Raw genomic sequence first — 19,003 nt, forward strand, 5'->3', positions numbered from 1 at the left:
AGTTTCATTATATTATATATACTTTAAACTCACGACTTTGACTTTGGCCACAACTTTGACTCAGAAGTGCTTCAGGAAACTAAAGTGATGAAAGAAAAAAATATATTTTCCAAATGTACAGCAATGGCAGTAAAAACAGTAACAGGACATGAGGGGGAGAGGGCTGAAGGTCACTTGCATATATGGTAAGAGGTAACAAAATTGATGTTTCAATTCACCTCTTCAAGATAAAACTGAATGGTAACAGGGCAAATGGAATCAACCTTGGAGGAGGCTGTTTTACCAACAAATGAGAGAAAATTCATGTGTATTTACATTTTTGCAATGATACGTACGTAGGAAACTATTTTGTATTCTAATATTTTCATTTATACTCTAAACACATCTTTCTTGTTCTTATATCATTCTCAAAATTACAATGTGTTAGTACAGTATCTCATCATGTTGTTATATCATAATTATTCAATCATTTTCACAAAGATGGTCATTTAGATTGTTTCTATACTTTTGCCGGTAGGAATGAAGTTCCTATTATATAGCTTTTAATTTCTTAATTTAATTCAAATACTCCTAATCTTAGGGATTTTGCAGCTCTCGGGCGACAAAAGATATAAATTCCTAATGATGATATTTAAAAATCACCTAAAATTGCATTTATAAATCTCATAGTCTCACTTCCATCCAACAAATAATAATCTAATTGTAATATACTTCAGGCCAAAGAGTTAAGGGTGATGTCATGAGTAAAAGACATAGGGAAAGAATCATATTCTAAGAAAGGAACTGGAGTATTTAAAAATTTAAAGCATCAGAGGAAAACAGGCATTTTTCTTAAAAAGAGGATGACAATTCACATGTGTGTTAGAGTCGCACCATTTGATGCCCATCAGTTCAATTTGTTCTCAAGACAGTAAACTAGTTTCAGTTTAAAGAATTCTTAAGATAGGAAATATTTTATAAGTGATAAAGTAGATATAAATGGGAATTTAAAAGAAAAAAAGCATGAGGAGTATCTATTTCACAGATTCACTTATGGAATTTTTCAGTTCTAGGTTGGCTTCCTTTGATGCCTTCACAATCTGTAATATTCTCATTAAAATTCACTACCCTTTCCTTCCCAAGGAATACTGAGCTTAAAATTTGCTCAAGTAAATATATCTTGAAGTTGCTTATTTTCATTGTTCATTTTTAGGAAAGAGTTAAGTACAGATATACTCCTAATTTGAATCATGTACTTAAAACAGATGACTTCCAGATGATCAAGTGAAGTGGAATTTGCTGTCACCTCGTCTCCCTTTTGATCCCAATAAGTGCCTCTAAGAGAATCTCCTTTCCTTGTACATGTGAAGGATATGTAAGATAGCACCTCCATCAATGTATTCATCTGTCAACCCACCACTTAGAACTGAAGATGTGACAAGCACATCTGATACAGCCTAGGCTTTCCCTTATAGGGTCCTGCACAACGGTCATTATCTCTGCAGCAACCCCCTTCCTAAAGCTCTCAGTGAAAGAAAAACGCCACACAGTAGACATTAAACAACTAGATCCACAGTAACTGTTCTTATTTTCCATTGGCATCACGCAAAATTAAATTAAATTATCTTATTTTTTGAGAATCTAATAGTCTATTTTAAAGAAAATTATTGGACTAAATGCCTGAACCAATGTTCAGTAAGTTAGTTGCCAAACACCGTGTAGCTTTAATGCCTTCACAGCCTGGTAAGTGCATATAGGTAAGTGCAAATATTTTTGATTCTATGAACAAATTATTAAGTTCAGACACATTTTTTTTTCTTACCAAGCTATTATAATTATAAAAGATAGAAGCAATGCAAACTTGTATAGATGTTTGTACATAGCAACTAAGATAAATCTGTTGCTCCTATTATATAGCCTGAATAAAAACATGAATTTGAAGTTAAGGTGAGGAAATTTGATCATTTAAACTATTTGTCAAATAAATGGTCTCAATCTCTTTTAGAAGGTAATATGTAGTATAACTAGCATACAAAACCTACATAAATAATTTTTTTAAAGGCACCAATTTGAATGATCTAAGCTTTGGTAAATCTTTCTAGATAGAAAAAGGCTAAAAATTAGTATAAATAAGATTCCAAATACATCCTGAACAATAATCTGCATGTTGCATGTGGATATTTAGTTGTTTCTTAATGGAGCTCTGGTAGAATTTCTAATTTTGTAAAAGAGGCAAAGAAGGTTCTATTACCTTTTATTTAAAAGAAATATTGGCTTCATTTCCTTAGAAAAATATTTCCTAATTCAGAAATATGGCTATGCAGGCTAGCCTTCTCTTTTCCAATTAACATAAATTGGTGCAGCTTTACTGTGAGGCTTATTTTCAAATCGATTGAACATTTTGTATCCAGTAACAGTCATAAAATTACCTTAGCAAATGGGGCTATTTTTTCCTAATTAAGTGGGTATGTATGCTTATGTATGCACACACACACACACACACACACACATATATGCACATACGCAAACACAAATGAAATAAGACATTCAGTAATATTTAGTAAACACAACTAAATTGCCAGTAAAAGATAAGAAATCTGTTGTCGGATGATGTATATAGTATGGTGACAACAGAATACGTAAGCTGAAGTGTGGGAATTTCTGAAAAGGCCTGCTAAACCTAGATACCATTACTAAGTCACTATTTGCTATTGACTAGATCAAAAATTTGGAAATAAAACTAATAATAATTCTTGATATTTAAAGAAAATGAGATTACTACCCTACATTCACTTCAGGAAGTACTGTTTTTGTTAAACCATGTGAAAATTAACCCTTCATTAAAAAAGAAAAAGAATTGATTGAAGTAAGCCTCTGTCTATTCAGATACAAGGGAAAATGTTGTGATGCTAGAAATGCGTTTCTGGTGTGAAAGTATAACAGAGCATACTATAAAAAATGTTGGTAGAAGGTAGAATATTAAGTGCATTGGAGAGAAAGTAGTTTCTGGAAGTCCCCTTCAGTATTAAGGCATATCCTGAGGAATTTATTGCAAAGAATGGAAGAAAAGCTTGGGACCCAAGAAGAGAGATTGGTCCTTTTATTCCATTTCTCCCTTTTCTCTTCAGCTGAACTCCTAAGTGTTCCCATTCCACATTTCTCCCTCATGTACATGAGTCCTTCTGAAACAGCACTTTCTCTGTGAAAGTGGCTCTCACCCTCCCCAGAAATAATTCATTATTTTCCTTGTCATCTCAAATCTTTGTAAATTCATTATTTCCTCCTGGGTTTTTGCTTATTCTTGCTTTATACATTGTGACTTCCTGAATCTAGACCACAATGTTCTGGAGCATTCTGTGAGGCATAGAAAATGGAGGCAGTAGCAAGGATTCTTCATGAACTGACAAAATGTGACAGGACTCCCAGCTTGCTGGCTGGCACCTGGGCATCAGTTTGTGCATTTGTCCAGTATGGATGCCACAGCTTTTCCATCAATAAGTTCACACATAGTCATTCCATGTATGTTCCATTTGTGCACATTTATCCCTTTCATCATGCCAAAAAGAAGAGTATTGGGTGAGACTTACAGTTGCACATACTTCCTCTGTAAATGGGATGATTCCCTTATCTTGGATTTGCCAGGCCTTAAGGATTCTGCCTTTATAAGTAAAACTATGCTTTAAAGCATGTTTCGTAGAAACATAATCTTTGATTTTTTTATGTGTCTATTTTCTCCACCAGACCACATGCTTGAAAATTGAACTTAGAGCTCAATTCTTTTTATCCATATCTGATAGGATATGCAAACCTCATGCATATTATAGATACAGTTTAGTAACATTTGTAGAATTAGTATATAGATGACACTGACCCAGAGGCGGTAAGCTTAACTCTCCACATAGTTATTTTTATTATTAAAAACAAACAAACAAGCTGTAAATGAATGAGTCTCCAACAGGAGAACTTAATGATTTAGTTTGGGACATCTTGTTCAAATAACTAGCCTTGTTTAAATAGCCTGCAGGCACATGTAGGCCCTTCCTTTGTAAACTTCCATACAACCATATGAATAGTGATTATGGTATGTCCTCTCCCACAGAGGGTAGATTGGTCTAAAGAATAAAGTTTGATAAATGCAAACTTCCTGGCATCTTAGAAAACCCCAACTTAGTGAGACCATGTCTCACAATAAAAATTAAAAACAGCTGGGGATGTAGCTCAATGGTAAAGTGCCCCTGGATTCAATCCTCAGTTGTTTTTTTTCAGTACTATCTTATAAGATTTATCTAAATATCTATCCACAAAATCTATGTATACACACATTTATATGTTTGTGTGTGATAACAAATTACTAGAAATATTGTGACCAATAGTAAAGATCAGTTATCCCAAAAGTAATTAATTAGTTAATTTTTTTTTTTTTTTTTTTTTTGCTAGGAATGGAGCCCAGGGGCACTTAACCACTGAGCCAAATCCCCAGCCCTTTTTATATTTTATTTTGAGAAAGTACCTCTCTAAGTTGCTGAGCCTGGCTTTGAACTCACAATCCTCCTGACTCTGGAGTCAGTGGGATTACAAATATGTGCCTGGCAGATATTCCAAACTTTAAAAAATTTCCATAAATATCTAAAAATTAACATTTAAAACTGCAACTAGTTAGTTTGGATAGATGAAACATAAAGTCAAGTGAATATAAAGATTAGATTTATCTGTATGGCCTATCTGCATTGCAAATTACCTAGTATGTTATTTCTCCTTTGGTCTCATTTCTTCCTGAAGAAACATTGTTGTCTAACTTTGAGTCTAGACTGCAGCCGACCTCTTTAGCCAGATTTCTCACCTCAGAAAGAGTGTTTTGCCCATTTGGGTCTGGGCCCAGCTTCAAATCTAGGGACTAAACATGTGAGAGATCAGTACCCATGCCTGGCAGGGAAGCCCAATGACTCAATAGGATACTCACAACAATTTATCTGGAAGGATTACCAGTCATTTTCAATTTTTTAAAAATTTGTTTAATATATGTACCAGTATTCTGATATTAACTTGTGTCTTCTTCAAAAACATTGAGTGCTTTATTGTATCAGTTGATCCATTCTTATAATATACGTGTATATGCCAAGCAGGATTTTGATGAGCTAAGAGTAGAACCACTGCAAAGTTACATTATGACAAGTCATAGGTTCCTGAAGAGGTACTCTGACCACCCATAATAGACAGCCCCAACTCAAAAAGAAAGTACTCTACTACGATAAGTGAGAGCTGGTGTTCAAAGCATTTTACACAGCCCTAAGTTCAATATTAAGATTTACTTAAAGATGTATGAAGGATCCTATAAATAGCTCACACCTCACAATTTACTTTCAAATTTGGTGTTCCCAGGATGAGAGCATTTCAGCTGATTCAGTGAGTATCCTCAGATCTCTGAAAGGATTCTAGCACCATGCTACTTATATTTTGGTGAATAGGGGATAATGAGAATGAGTTAGCTATAGGACATTGTCAAATGTGGATAGAACTGCTGTTAGCCTGTTCAGTGTTTCTGTGTATGAGAAATGGTTCCTGGAATGACCTTTGCTTAGAGAGCACAATAAAGATGGAGTAGAGCCTTCCCTTATAATACACATACTTGACAACCCTTTTCTAGTTCCTGTGAATGAGCAGAAATGTTGTCTTTTCCCTTTCCAAATTAATAAGCAAAATTATTAACCAAAATATACCACAGAAAAACTTTGACCTGATCGGAACTCATAGAATTATCTAACATCAAACTAGAATGCTTAGTTTGCTTCATTCTCTCCTTGACCTTGCTGCCTAAAAGTAAAAATGAAAAGTAGAAAAAAAAATAATAAAGTTCAACAACTGGCTAGTGTAGAGTTCTTCAGTAGATAATAGTTTTTTAGAAGTCAAGATTATGATATGGATAAGTTCCTAAAACCTTCTTGGACTCACAAAGAAATAGGAAGTAGCCATATTTATTTAGAGTTTATTGGATTATAAACTTACTTTTTTTTTACTCTCATGTTATCAAATGCTATTATCAAGCATTTGGCTTTGTTTGGTTTCATTTTGTTTTTATTGCAGTAGAATACATACAAAATTTACTATCTTCACTATTTTTAATTGTACAATCTACTGGCATTAAAGACATTGGGGTGCTACTACCGTCCATCTCCAGAGGCCTTTGCGTCTCACAAGGCTGCCACTCTATACCCAGTAAGCAGTGACTCCCTATTCTTCCAATCCCTGATGACCACCATTCTACATTCTGTCTTTATGATTTGATCATTCTAGATACTTCATATAAGTAGAATCATTATTTGTTTTTTGTTGTCATTGTTATTGGTATATTTCACTTAGCATAATGTTCTCAAGATTTATTCATGTTGTAGCATGTCTTAGAATTTTTTGGGGGGGAGGCTAAATAGTATTCCCCTGTGTGTGTGTATATATATATAGAACACATTTTCTTATCTATTCATCTGTTGATGGGTACTTGGATTATTTTACCTATTATGAATAATGCTGCTTTGAACATAGGTGTATAAATATTTCTTTGAGACCCGGTTTTCAAATCTTTGGGGCATATACCCAGAAGTAGAATTGCTGGATCATATGATAATTCTACTTTTAATTTTTTGAAGAACCATACTTTATTCTATAGTGCTGTATCAATTTTCATTTCCACCAACAGTGTGTAAGAGTTTCAATTTCCCCACATCTTCATCAACACTTTCATTAATTATGACCATCCTGATGGGTATGTGGCAGTATCTTATTGTGGTTTTGATATAAAACTTTTTTTCAATGCCAGCACTGCTATCATTTGCCTTCAAGAAGTATTCTTTTTTTTTTTGTTTTGTTTTGTTTTGTTTCTTGCAGTACTGGGGATCAAGCTAGGGCCTCAGGCATGCTAGATCAGTGCTCTACCACTGAGCTGCACTCCTAGCTCCTAGGAAACATTGATTTTGATATATACACCTTTGAAAAACATTGCTTGCATAGTTAATCAGACATGCACTAAGACATCATATTAAATCAATGGAACAAAATAACATATCCCATTTTTTCTTTTGCTGTATTCCATATTCCCTTAATTATGGTTAAGAGGCCTATTTTCATTCTTTCTTTTTCTTTTTGATTGTTGAATTGGAAAAACAATTTTAAGAATGTGCATTCTTTTTTTTTTTTTTTTAACCAGGGATTGAACCTGGGGCGCTTATCCACTTAGCCACATCCCCAACCCTTATACACAAAACACACACACACACACACAGAGAGATGGGAGGAGAGGGGGGGAGAGAGAGAGAGAGGGAGAGGGAGAGAGAGAGAGAAAGAGTGAGTCTCACTGAGCTACTTAGGGCCTCTCTAAGTTGCTGAGGCTGGCTTTGAACTTGCGATCCTCCTGCCTCAGCCTCTCAAACTCCTGGGATTATAGGTGTGCACCACCACACCTAGCTAAGAATATGAACTTTTGATATTTGTCACATCTTTTACATGTGTTTGCAAAAGATAGATGAAATGAGAAGGTAATTGTAAAATAGAGTTGTAGAACTGAAAGAGGATACAGAAGTGATCAGGAATAGAGTAAGATAAGAGAAGGTGAAAAGATATTAAAGGAATAGATGTAAGAGTCAGAGATTAGTGCTCTTTGAAAGCATTTAGGGCCTTATCAGTTCACCTTACTTCCCCATTCCACTCAATATCCCCATAGGTGGGACAGTGCCCATGAATACACCTTCCTGCTTCTAAAAGCCCCAAGCGTGTTACCTCTTCTGGCCTAAATCAAGTTTTGAATGGAACAATTCCAATTCTCTTAGTTTTATCATCTCCATTGTAATTGTTAGTAGGACTGAGGGAATCTCTCTATCTCCAAATCAATAAGAAACTCCTTGAACTTGTATTTAACCAGCTCTCTGGCCCTTATGATTTCTATTATCCAATTTGGAAATTATTACAAAAATCATTTCTGGACTCCCTCAGATAATCGACTACTTCAGAGGGATCATCAAAGCCTAGGTATTCAGATAGAAAATATCTTAAAAAGAGAATTTATCTTAGCTAAAGAAGACATGAGAAATGTAGCTAGAGTTGTTTTTTTAATCTCTTCATACCCGGTTGGTGTCAGGGCCCCCACACCTTCTGTTGCATCCTTAACTGCACAGGATGGCACACCTGATTCTGCCCCCGGAAGGGTGACACTGCTTGACTCATCTTGAAACTCTAATTATTCACTGCAAACTCAAAAATCTATAAACACATGAAATAGGCATAACTTCATAGGGAAGTTGGATGTATAATATTCTTACTCTGTGCATTCAATTACAGTAAAAAGGATATGGGTTTAGTTCTTCAAAAAATGAAATACATTTTTGTCTTCCCAGTATTATGTCTTATAATTTTCCTTTCTCAATCTCTAAATCCAAATGTGTGCCTTGTAATACATTTAACAAATACCTTATGCACTGATGAACAGGACTCATTCATAGACAAATTGTGTCTTATGAGAAAAATGCCATAAGAACTGACACTGAAATAAATGACTTCTAGAGGAAAGTCTAGAAGATCCTTGCTTTCTTATCAAAAATGTAATGGAAAAGAATAATAAAATTATGAAATTTGCCAGTAAATGGATGGAACTGGAGACTCTGCTAAATGAAATAAGCCAGTCCCCCCAAACCAAAGACCAAATGTTCTTTCTACTATGTGGATGCTGACTCACAATAAGCAGGGAGAGGAATCATTGGATTAGCTAAAGGGGAAAGAAAGGAAGGGAGGGGGAAAAGAAATAGGAAAGACAGTAGAATGAATTGGACATGACTTTCCTATGTTCATATATGAATACATCACAGTGAATCTCAAAATCATGTATAACCATAAAAATGGGATTCTAATTAGAATAAGTTATACTCCATGTAGTATGTCATAATGTACTTTACTGTCATGTATATCTAAAAGGAACAAATAAAAAAAAATTAATGTAATGGAAAGTGGTCCAATGTCAGTAATAACATTATGGCATTCACATCTCATCATCCAACACATTTGCTTATTGATCTTCTGCTCAATAAGCATTTAATAAGCACCTGCTATGTCACAGCCACTGAACTCAGCACTAGTTATTTGACACCCAAGGAGTACGAACTGATTCTATCTTTGCAGAGCCATATTGGTGGAAAGACAAATGTTAAACACCTACATACCAACACATAACAGTGATGGTGGTATTGTGAAGAATAACTCAGTATTCAAGGTGGGGGAGGGATAATTTAGATGGGTGGAAGTTTGAGAATATAAAATTTAAGATAAGTTTTGATGATTTTACTCAACAAATAGTAAAGGTAGACAAGTTGGAAATGTCTTGGGAGAGAGTTGAGCATGTGAAAAGTCCCTGAGGCAGGAAGGAGCTCAGATCACTTGAAGGATTGGAAGAAGGCCATTATGGCTAAAGTACAACAGAGCAGGGTATCAATGGGGATAAAGATAGGCAAAATATAAATTAGGCAGCTAAGTGAAGGTCCTATGAGGTATTTGCCTAGAAAATCAATGGACAGCTATGGAGGACCTTCATTCTTGATGTACATTTAAAACTTACGTACAGTGATCCTTGTTGCCTTTGTTCAAATATTTGCTTTCAGCTCATGAGGTTTATCCTGCACCTTTACATAAATTTTCCGAGAGGAATCCCCACTTTTTTCCAGATGGGATTCCCAGTCCTTTGTCTGGCAAGAGTGCCTCTTCCCCATGCTCTAGTGGGGCCCTGGTTTGGTTCCTCTTTTCCTACTCAGCCCCAGCCTGAAGCCCCTGGCTTCCCTTCTGCCACCTCAGGCACCAGTTCTGACCTCCAGTCAGTGCTACTTATTTGATTGACATGGTACCATCTTACCTTCCAGAGCCCCACCTTGGACTCCACCAGCTGCTCAGCCTCATAGGCTTAGCTGAATTATTTGTGATATTTTACAAATTTTCATTCAAGATGAACCTACTTCTGACCTTTTTCTGATGTAAATCACAAACATATAGAAAATTACAAACACAAAAGGACAAATCATTCTGTAGGGTAATATAAAGTGAATCAAAATCCTAATATATAACAAAAATAACAACAAAAATATTTATCTTTTTGATAAATAAGTCTCATATTTTCAGTGTACTAGATTATCCTCTTTTTCCCCATCAGCCCTAATGTTCTAGAGATTCATAAATGGTAATTAAAGTTTCAAATATATAATTGATGTGCTTCATATCATAGGAGAACTCCAACAATTTATTCACAAATCTTTAATTAGTTAATTAATCTAACAGTTTATTCATGGGACTGATTTAACTTGTGGCATTATCTGATATTTCACATAGCTCACTAAAATTTTTCCAAACTCTGTAATAACTACTGCTTAATTTTGTGCTCCATTAAACAATACTGTAGTATAGAAATGTTACATTAAATATAGGAATTTCAATAATTTCTCTTTAAAGCAATGAATCCTATTATAAATACCACTTTTTCCTTCTTAGACATTTATCATACATGTCGTAGAAGTGATAACATGGTTTCACTTACATAAGGATATTTTTTAAAATTTTTTAAAAGAATGATTGCTAGAAGATGAGGAAGAAAACGCTGTCAGAGATAGTTAACTATATAACCTAAAACTCAGCATTAAAAAAAGACTCTTCCTTCAGGTAGGATGTTGTTCAATGCTAGAGCACATGCTTCTTGTGCAGGTGGCCCTGGGTTCAATCCCCAGCACCAAACAAACAAAAACACTCTTATACTATGTTTAAAGCTGTTCTTTGAAAGTTATCAGACTTTAGTTCTCTCTCCTGACTTTTGTATTTTTTTTCAATACAAACCTCTTAAGAAATAAAGCCTGTTGCCTTAGATGGTAAAACTTTAGTGTGCATGTGATTTTTCTCCCTTTTAAGCTCATGTGAAGTCCTGACTTACAATAAATGAAGTGGGTAGCATGATTTTCAAAGTCACTTAATCCATTTGATTATTACTCCAGCAAATTGAGCCAATATGTGTTAATGCTAGATTAAGAACTAACATAACAAATCAGTCAAGATTCCAGTATTCAGCATCTGACAGTTCTCATGATAGAAATAGTATAGCTAAAAAGCTACTATAGGCAACAATAATTATATTAATAACAATAAACTTTTTTTGGGGGGTGGTATTGTTGCTGTGGGTTTAAGCCAGGGCTTCATGGCTGGTAAGCATGCATTTCCCCACTGACCTATGCTCCTGGCCCCTAGACTTCTTACTCAGTATGACTGAACAATTTAACCATTTAAAATTGTAATGTATACAGGTTTAATAGGTACATATGGTCAGAAATAAAGATATATGATATATATGATAATATATCACACATGTGATATATATGATAACATAGCACATATGTGATTATATCATATATCACATATGTGATAATATATCACATGTGATATATGATAATATATGATATATATCACATATTTGATATATATGTATCTCTATATATGTTATATACATATCATATTAATGTTAGTCATAGTCAAAGGAAGAAATCCCACAAAACTTTTATCATCATTTTAGGGACAATATGGATTTCTTGGAAATGCTTTCTGGTTATTTAAGTATTTTGTTTTATCATTTATCTAAGATACATTTGTGAATGATTATTATTATAGATTTTAGCTGAGGAATATAGCTGTGTTATATTACAAATCAAATTACATGTATCAGGACTTTCAGAAGAAGCCTTGTGAAATTTTGGATGATCATTAAAATGTTATACATTTTAAATATAAAATAATAAAATTGAAAATATTGTCACCCACATGAAGATTGCAGAATGCAATGGAGACGGGGAAAGTTGCATAAATGTCCATACAGATTTATGATTTTTACTATCCAATCTTTTCCTTTAGGGTAAAAATAAGAATAGAGAAGAAAATAATAACCAGCAATCTCTGAAACATGCTATTATTTGATGATTTCTTAGCGTAAAGCAGAAAGGCAAATGAGAACGAAGAGAAAAAAACATCTTAGAGTCACTCTGTAGATCAAACCCAAAGCTCTAAACCCTCACTTAGTGCTTTGTCAAATGACTTATGCCTTCTGAACACCTAGAAAGTCTGACAATGTCATTACTGGAAAGACTGCACTGTGCAGTAGATGGCTTGTCTGTGCCACTTAAAGTTGTGTAGTCCTGGCAAGATACAAAACTTCTTTGGGCCTTCATTTTCTCAGCAATAAACTGATGTTAAAATTACCTAAGAGGCTCTACTGTCATGTTTATCTAAAGAGAATGAATAAAAAAGTTACCTAAGAGGGCAATTGTGAGAATTCGTGAGTTAACATAATCCTTTGTACACTGCCTGACACATTGTAAGTGCTCAACAAGGATTAGATATTATAAAATATTATAAGGTTAAACTCCAAAGTGGAAATTTCCTTTTAAAATCAAGCCAGATTATAGCAGAAGAAAAAAATAGCTCATATTTATGAGCATGTTAAAATGGTCCACCTAACTAATAGTAAAGGCATTCATGTTAATATGACCTAACATTTTTTAAAAATTAGATAATTTATTTATTAATAAAAATATTAAATGATTTGGGCTTGTGGGCACTTTCACAGCCTTAGGTACACAACCATTTGGGACAACAATTTCTCATGTCATCCTAATAAAATTTTAAATGTTGACATTTTTTTGACCCCAAAATTTTACTTGTAAGAATTTTTCTTCTAGAGATACCCTAAAATATGTAAATATTTTTATAAATAACTCATTTTGCTACTGTTATTTTAAACAGGAAAAAATGCTTCTGATCTGAAGGTGTTCTTGATTTAATATAATGTGAAAACAAATTAGTTTATTTATAAATATTACATGATTCCACTTTTGTGAGAAAAACGTATTTCTATATGTGTTTGCAAGGGGAAAAGTATATATGTTTAAACACATACACACACACACACACACACACAAGTTGAAAAGATGTGCAAAGAAATGTGGCCTGCAAACTCATATCCAGCTGTGATGTGGAGCATCTCTATTTATTCAGAAAATGTTCCTAATCTATGCCATGCATTTTGTTAGACCTCAATTAATAATGGAGAACCAAAATGAAGACTTCAAAGGAAACCATTTTCTGTAAAAGATATTTGCTGAATGTATTTATGGCATACAGAAAAACCATGATCTCAGAATCTAAGGATACACAAACAAATAGAAAAGATGAAATTTTTAAGTTAAAGAGATTTGACTGTTAAAGTAGGTAAATATCATAATGTTTTAAAATATCTTGCTTCGATAATTTAAAAAAAAAATCCAAGAAAAAAGTTCTGTATATACATTAGTTGCAAATCTACTGATGCCTAGTTTTGTGGGTTTTTTTTTTCCTTTCTTTAAAAAACTGTGATTATCTCGTTTGTCTCCACAGAGTTACTGGAGGTGAACTGTTTGAAGACATCGTGGCAAGAGAATATTACAGTGAAGCTGATGCCAGGTAAGTAACATGCCCTGGGCAAGATATAAGAATCATCATTCAAATAACTCTTGTTTGATATATATTTATATATTTAAATGCACCATGACACTTCACGTTTATAAGAATTTCATAATAGCATCTCAGGCTTCTTTTCCTGATAAGTCCTTCTTAATAGAAGTTTATCTCTTCTAAGGATCTCTAGAATGATTCTTAGAAAACAAAGCTATGGATCTGGTCTGAATTTTATTTTGATCATTTCTCAGCTGGGCTTGCCATATTCCAAGGGCTTAATAGCCACGAATGGCTAGTGGCTACCAAGTGGACAGAGAGATCCAGAGCATTTGCATCATCACAGATAGTTCTGCTTAGCAGAGCACATCAAATTAGAAAGCAGTAACAGACCCATTTGCCCCAGTGGCCTCATTAAAGGGTTTTTATTGGCTCCTTAACTCTTTGGAAGTTTCATTAAAACCCTTGGAACTCTGACATGAAAAATATTTATTCAGGTATTTCAGAGGATTCAAGAGTAATTTCCCAATCTTGTTAATTGGTGATATCTTTATAGAAGTTTTTTAAAGGGCTAACATTTTGTCTACTTTGGAACTTCCTAGGTTTCCCAAAGCAACTTTTTTGGAGAGACATAGCAGAAATGCACTTGCTTGCCTATTACTTAGATGGCATGGTGTCAATTTCCTCAGCATTCCTTATATATTCTGTAGTAGTCACTTATTTTGAACACTGATGAAGAGCAATTAGCTCATTAGCAATGTAAATGAGATGTTATGAAAATTCAGTTGTTGCCTTTCTGCCCCCATTCTCTATTGCTCTCAGAACTTCCCATTGCCATGCATCTGTAGCAGGACCTTCTGCAGATATTCTGCTGACAGTGGAGGTTCCCCATCCCTCCCGAGTAGCACATGCATACATGAGCTCATTTCCAAATTTCAGATTTTACTTGGTTTAATGCTACTGTTATGTCATTCTGTGATTCTATCTGTACATAACATTCTAATTTTTTAATGGAATTTTTACTGCCAATGTCAAATAGAAAGTTCTGTGTCACCTGTGTCATGAAGAGTGAATCATTAGTTATTTAGTATACCTCAAATCTTCATTAAACCCAGAAAAGGGGTCTCAGAGCAGGCCTATGGTAACCATTTGCCCATTTGCCAAGAGAGAGTAATAATTTTAATCAAGGTAGTAAACAAGTTAGGGAATATAATTTGTCTCTCAACGTTATGTTAAATGTGCTGATTTATTTGAACAGTATTGGCTCAAATAAAGATAGAGACTATATTCACTGTTGAAGAGTCCTATAGACAATAGGTCAGAAGCTGTGAGTTGTATTATTTAATATGCATGCTTACATTAAGTTTGAAAATGAACGATAGGATATTTTTAGGATAGGTCCTACAAAAAAATGAAGGAGAAGCATTCTCTTCCAGTTACAAGCACAAAGGGGTATATTCCTTAAAACATTTGTAAAAGTCTGTTTTCTTAGTAGTTCTAAAGAATTTAAGAACTGAGAAACAAGGAGTGTGGCTCAGTGGTGGAACACTGGTCTAGCATGTACAAAGCCCTGGTTTTGAACACCCCAAAAAACAAAAATTATAATTAAAAAAAATTAAGAGTTGAATCTATCCTGACTAGTCAAAAATTGTAAAGGTGAATAATGTTTACTTTTTTATTTTCTATTATTCCCTAGGCCCAATAATTTATACTTGTGTTTTGAGAAAAGAAAGAAAAAAAGAAATAAGGAAATGAAAAAAGGGAGGGGGTTATGAAGTGAATATCATGATAGAAGAAAAAAGACTCACTTGATTTAAAAATAATGAATAATACTCAAATAAGCTTCATAGTCAATGACCACCAGTGTGAGATTCTTTCACTATTACTGTTGATAGAACTTGAGCTACAAAATCATAATCATCAATTTTTTATGTCTATACTATAATAAATCTGATTACTTTTTAAATTCAGCAATGTCTTTTAGAGTAGCATTATTTTGTACATTAAATGATTGAAAATGTCCTTATCAAATTGTTCACTCCACCCTTAAATGAATGTAGTTCTGTTCATACTTGCACTTGAACTGCACAGTGAACTTTTACAAAATTCATCTGTGTGATATGTTCTGCATTATTGTATGTCAGATAACAGCTCATGGGACCTTATGGGTCGCAGTCAAATGATTTCTTCTATTTTAATTAGCAGTCTATTTGTCATTAGTGAGCTTTTATTAAGAATAGCATAAAAGTTGAATTTTGAATAGTAATAAGCAAAAGCTTCCCTTCACTAAAGTGTATAGAAGTGGGTTTAACAATTACCAGTGCTCTAGGGGATTTAAATTTTTTATTGATGTATATATGTGTTATTTATTTATTTGTGCAAGCTCCCCAGTCCTTCCCCAGGGTATTCTTATACTGAAGAGGGTTTATTTTATGTCATGAGTCTATTTTAAATTCTCCCTCTGTTATTGGAGACTTGCATTAGTTTTCCTATTGATATATTATACAGGAAACACCACTTCTGAGTCAAAATGGTAAATGTGTCCCTTTTTTTTTTTTAAATCCTCGTTTCACCTGCCACTTCATCTGTGTTTACCCTCTTGTTTCAACACCTATGTTTAATTGTGACCTCAGATGTTAAACAGTTTAGATGTGTATGAGAAAAACCTAGAAATTTTATCTCTCTGGAGAATTTTCCCAGAACATTTTTGGTAATTATTTATAAATTTTTCTTCCTAAATATGGAAATTTCAAGTTTTGCATTGGATGATTTAATTTGTAGAATTAATAATGAAAAAACACAGCTCAAATTGTTTTGTCTGAACCTGTCACAAATTCTATGTTGGATGTCATTTTTGTTAGAACCAAAATTAGCTTTATTCGACATTATTTAATTCTGATGTAAAGCTAAAAACAAAGTGAAGAGCTACAATTTTTGTTTGTTTGTTTGTTTCGTTTGAATTTTCATTTTATTTTGTATTCAATGTGATTATGTGCCTTTAAAATGTTCTCCCTTCCATTCTGCCCTTGTATCTTTGCAGTCATTGTATACAGCAGATTCTAGAAAGTGTAAATCATTGTCACCTAAATGGCATAGTTCACAGGGACCTGAAGGTCAGTATATGAAGTCCATAAATCTGAATCAAAGGAGATTCTTTGTTGTTGTTGTTGTTTTCTTGGGAAAGGGCAGGGTGGGTGGTTATTTAATATGGTTCCTTTGCCTTTCCCACTTTCTCCTGAAATGAATAAATGATGAAATGATAATGCATGATGGCTCTTTCAGTTTGCTTATCTACAGGCTAAATATACATCATAGCAAAAAGGGAAGGACACTATGAAGAATACAACCTGTTATGTTTCCAAGCAATAAACCACCAGAGGCAGTTTGGGGGCAGACTTTCCTCAATTGTCCTGCATTAACCTGGAGATAAACTCTGCCTGTGATGTATGTCCGCCTGTAGATTTAAACACCACTTCTGTTCTGAGACCATGGGTTGCTGTAGCAGAACAACTGGTTACACATTGCTCCATTTGAGTCTGACGAACCCTTAGGCAAAAGATAATAATTGCCAGCTAAATTAAAGCACAAAAAGTTAATGATTTATCAAAAATTCATTACGTATCCTAATTTAACCTTAATGGTTTCTTGCCTGCTAATGTAACAGCTTTTAAAATGATACCAGAAAAAATGGTAGAGAATAGGGAAACAGTTTTTGTGCATGGGGTGAAGACAGAGCACAATAACTACAGAGATTATATTTGTGTTCCAGTTCATTTCCTGGAAGAATTTATAGCCAGGAAATGAGCTCCTGAACCAAATGAAATATTGTCAAAATGGATTTTTCTAGAACAGGTTGATCCACACTTGGGCTTATATCTGGCAAGATTCCGATTGTTCTGAGGTAGTAGTCACTCTACTTGAGCAATATGTTTACATGACTGAAGGAGGTAAAATACAACTCCAGTTGTCTGCTAGCTCTGCACTTTAACCCAGTCTCTCTGAGGGTATACAGACAGTGAGTGTAAGCTTGGAACTAACACACGCCCCCTGGTGTTTGCATGCAGTCATTGCATTCAGCAGATCCTGGAGGCTGTGCTACACTGCCATCAGATGGGCGTAGTCCATCGGGACCTGAAGGTGAGTAATGCCTTTGGAGAAGATTAAACCACCACATAGTTCCTAATGACTGTTCAGCTGCAATTATGCTTGTAAAGGCAAAAATATAAGCAATAAAGTTGTTGCTTAATGTATGGAATCCTTCCAAAACTTTCCCTCACCAGGCACTTTCTCTCACCACAATCTCTTATCTCTAATACACACTTGAGACATATAAATTCTTATTTATTCAGAGAGAAATAATTTACTAACATTAACAATAAATAGATTTCTATATTCCCTTACTCCTAGGAATAGATGTAGCATTTAATGTGACTTCCAGCAGGGCTGATGATCTCTTCTCCATTTTAAAATTTTTCTGTGGACATTGTCAGACATGTTATTTAATATTTATATGACTAACATTTTGTAAAGAATTCTCAAAATTAGGGCTGGGTTTGTGGCTCAGTGGTAGAGCACTTGCCTAGCATGCATGAGGCCCTGGGTTCTATACCCAACACCACATAAAAAACTAAAACAAAATAAAGGTATTATGTCTATCTACAACTAAAAATATTTTTAAAAAAGAATTGTCAAAATTATAAGTGTTATTGCATAGACTTTTGGCCCAAATGTTTGGGTGCCATTTTGAACTCTGATATTCTCTTTCCCGTACCATTAGTTCTGGGAATTCTGAGGACATTGAGGGCTTCTTGGTTCTAAATGTATTTGTATTCCTGGGGACCAAGATATTCTTGTCTTCTAAAAATACAGATGGGAAAATACATATAATATCAGGTAATGTGTATATAGCATATAAGTTATGTTCTCATATCAATACTTCCTAATACTTTTAAGACCTCACTCAGGGTCTACTACCATTGAGGACAAGATGTTTTAGATCATTTAGAAATAAAGTAGTTCAAAAAGATACTCCTCTTTCATTAATTTTCTGTTCTGTTCTCTCAACATTTTAGCTTTACTTGTGGTATTTCAGAAAAATAGTGAAAGCCCAGAAATTTAAATGAAAGAAAACTACAGGGTAGGGGAAATAGCTAATGTACTATATCGCACCACATATTTTCAATTCATTGTCTACAACCTCAGTGTTTTCTAGGCATTAGTATAAAAGTGGCAAATTTAGAATGTCTAATACTGTATGTGTTCAGTGGAAGGACTTACACTGTTTTCTTTTGTGTAGACTTCCCTAGCTATAATCAATTGTAAATATGTAGTTTCCATTCATTTAGTGATCTAGAAGAATATACTTCTAAATATCAACAGTTGGTTACATGAAGATGTGATTTGTTTGCAAAACACTGACTTACGTTTCTTGGAATCATTTGATTTCAGTTGATTCTGAGAGTTTTAACTACCAAAGCCAAGGCATGTCTAAAGGCATTTTCTTTGAGTCAAGATAGGATTTTATACTAAATGTACC

The 19,003-nt window shown here is 34.1% G+C and overlaps 1 protein-coding gene across 19 annotated transcripts in view; it reads left to right on the top strand.

Moving 5' to 3' along the window:
• The window catches only part of Camk2d (calcium/calmodulin dependent protein kinase II delta), a 301,140-nt gene that overhangs the window by 203,140 nt on the left and 78,997 nt on the right, over positions 1–19,003 (top strand). For 10 of the 19 annotated variants that reach the window (XM_058583741.1, XM_058583746.1, XM_058583747.1 and 7 more), the window contains exons 5-6: positions 13,411–13,476; positions 16,508–16,580. In XM_058583741.1, coding sequence (XP_058439724.1) covers positions 13,411–13,476; positions 16,508–16,580 — 139 coding nt within the window. Of the gene's footprint in view, positions 1–13,410; positions 13,477–16,507; positions 16,581–17,531; positions 17,605–19,003 lie in introns of all 19 variants that reach the window. The other 9 variants (XM_058583743.1, XM_058583750.1, XM_058583742.1 and 6 more) reach the window with 1 other exon arrangement.

Source organism: Marmota monax, unplaced genomic scaffold (genome assembly GCF_021218885.2).
Source record: "Marmota monax isolate L192 unplaced genomic scaffold, Marmota_monax_Labrador192_F-V1.1 WCK01_AAM20220418_F8-fsc00002, whole genome shotgun sequence".
Taxonomy (NCBI): domain Eukaryota; kingdom Metazoa; phylum Chordata; class Mammalia; order Rodentia; family Sciuridae; genus Marmota; species Marmota monax.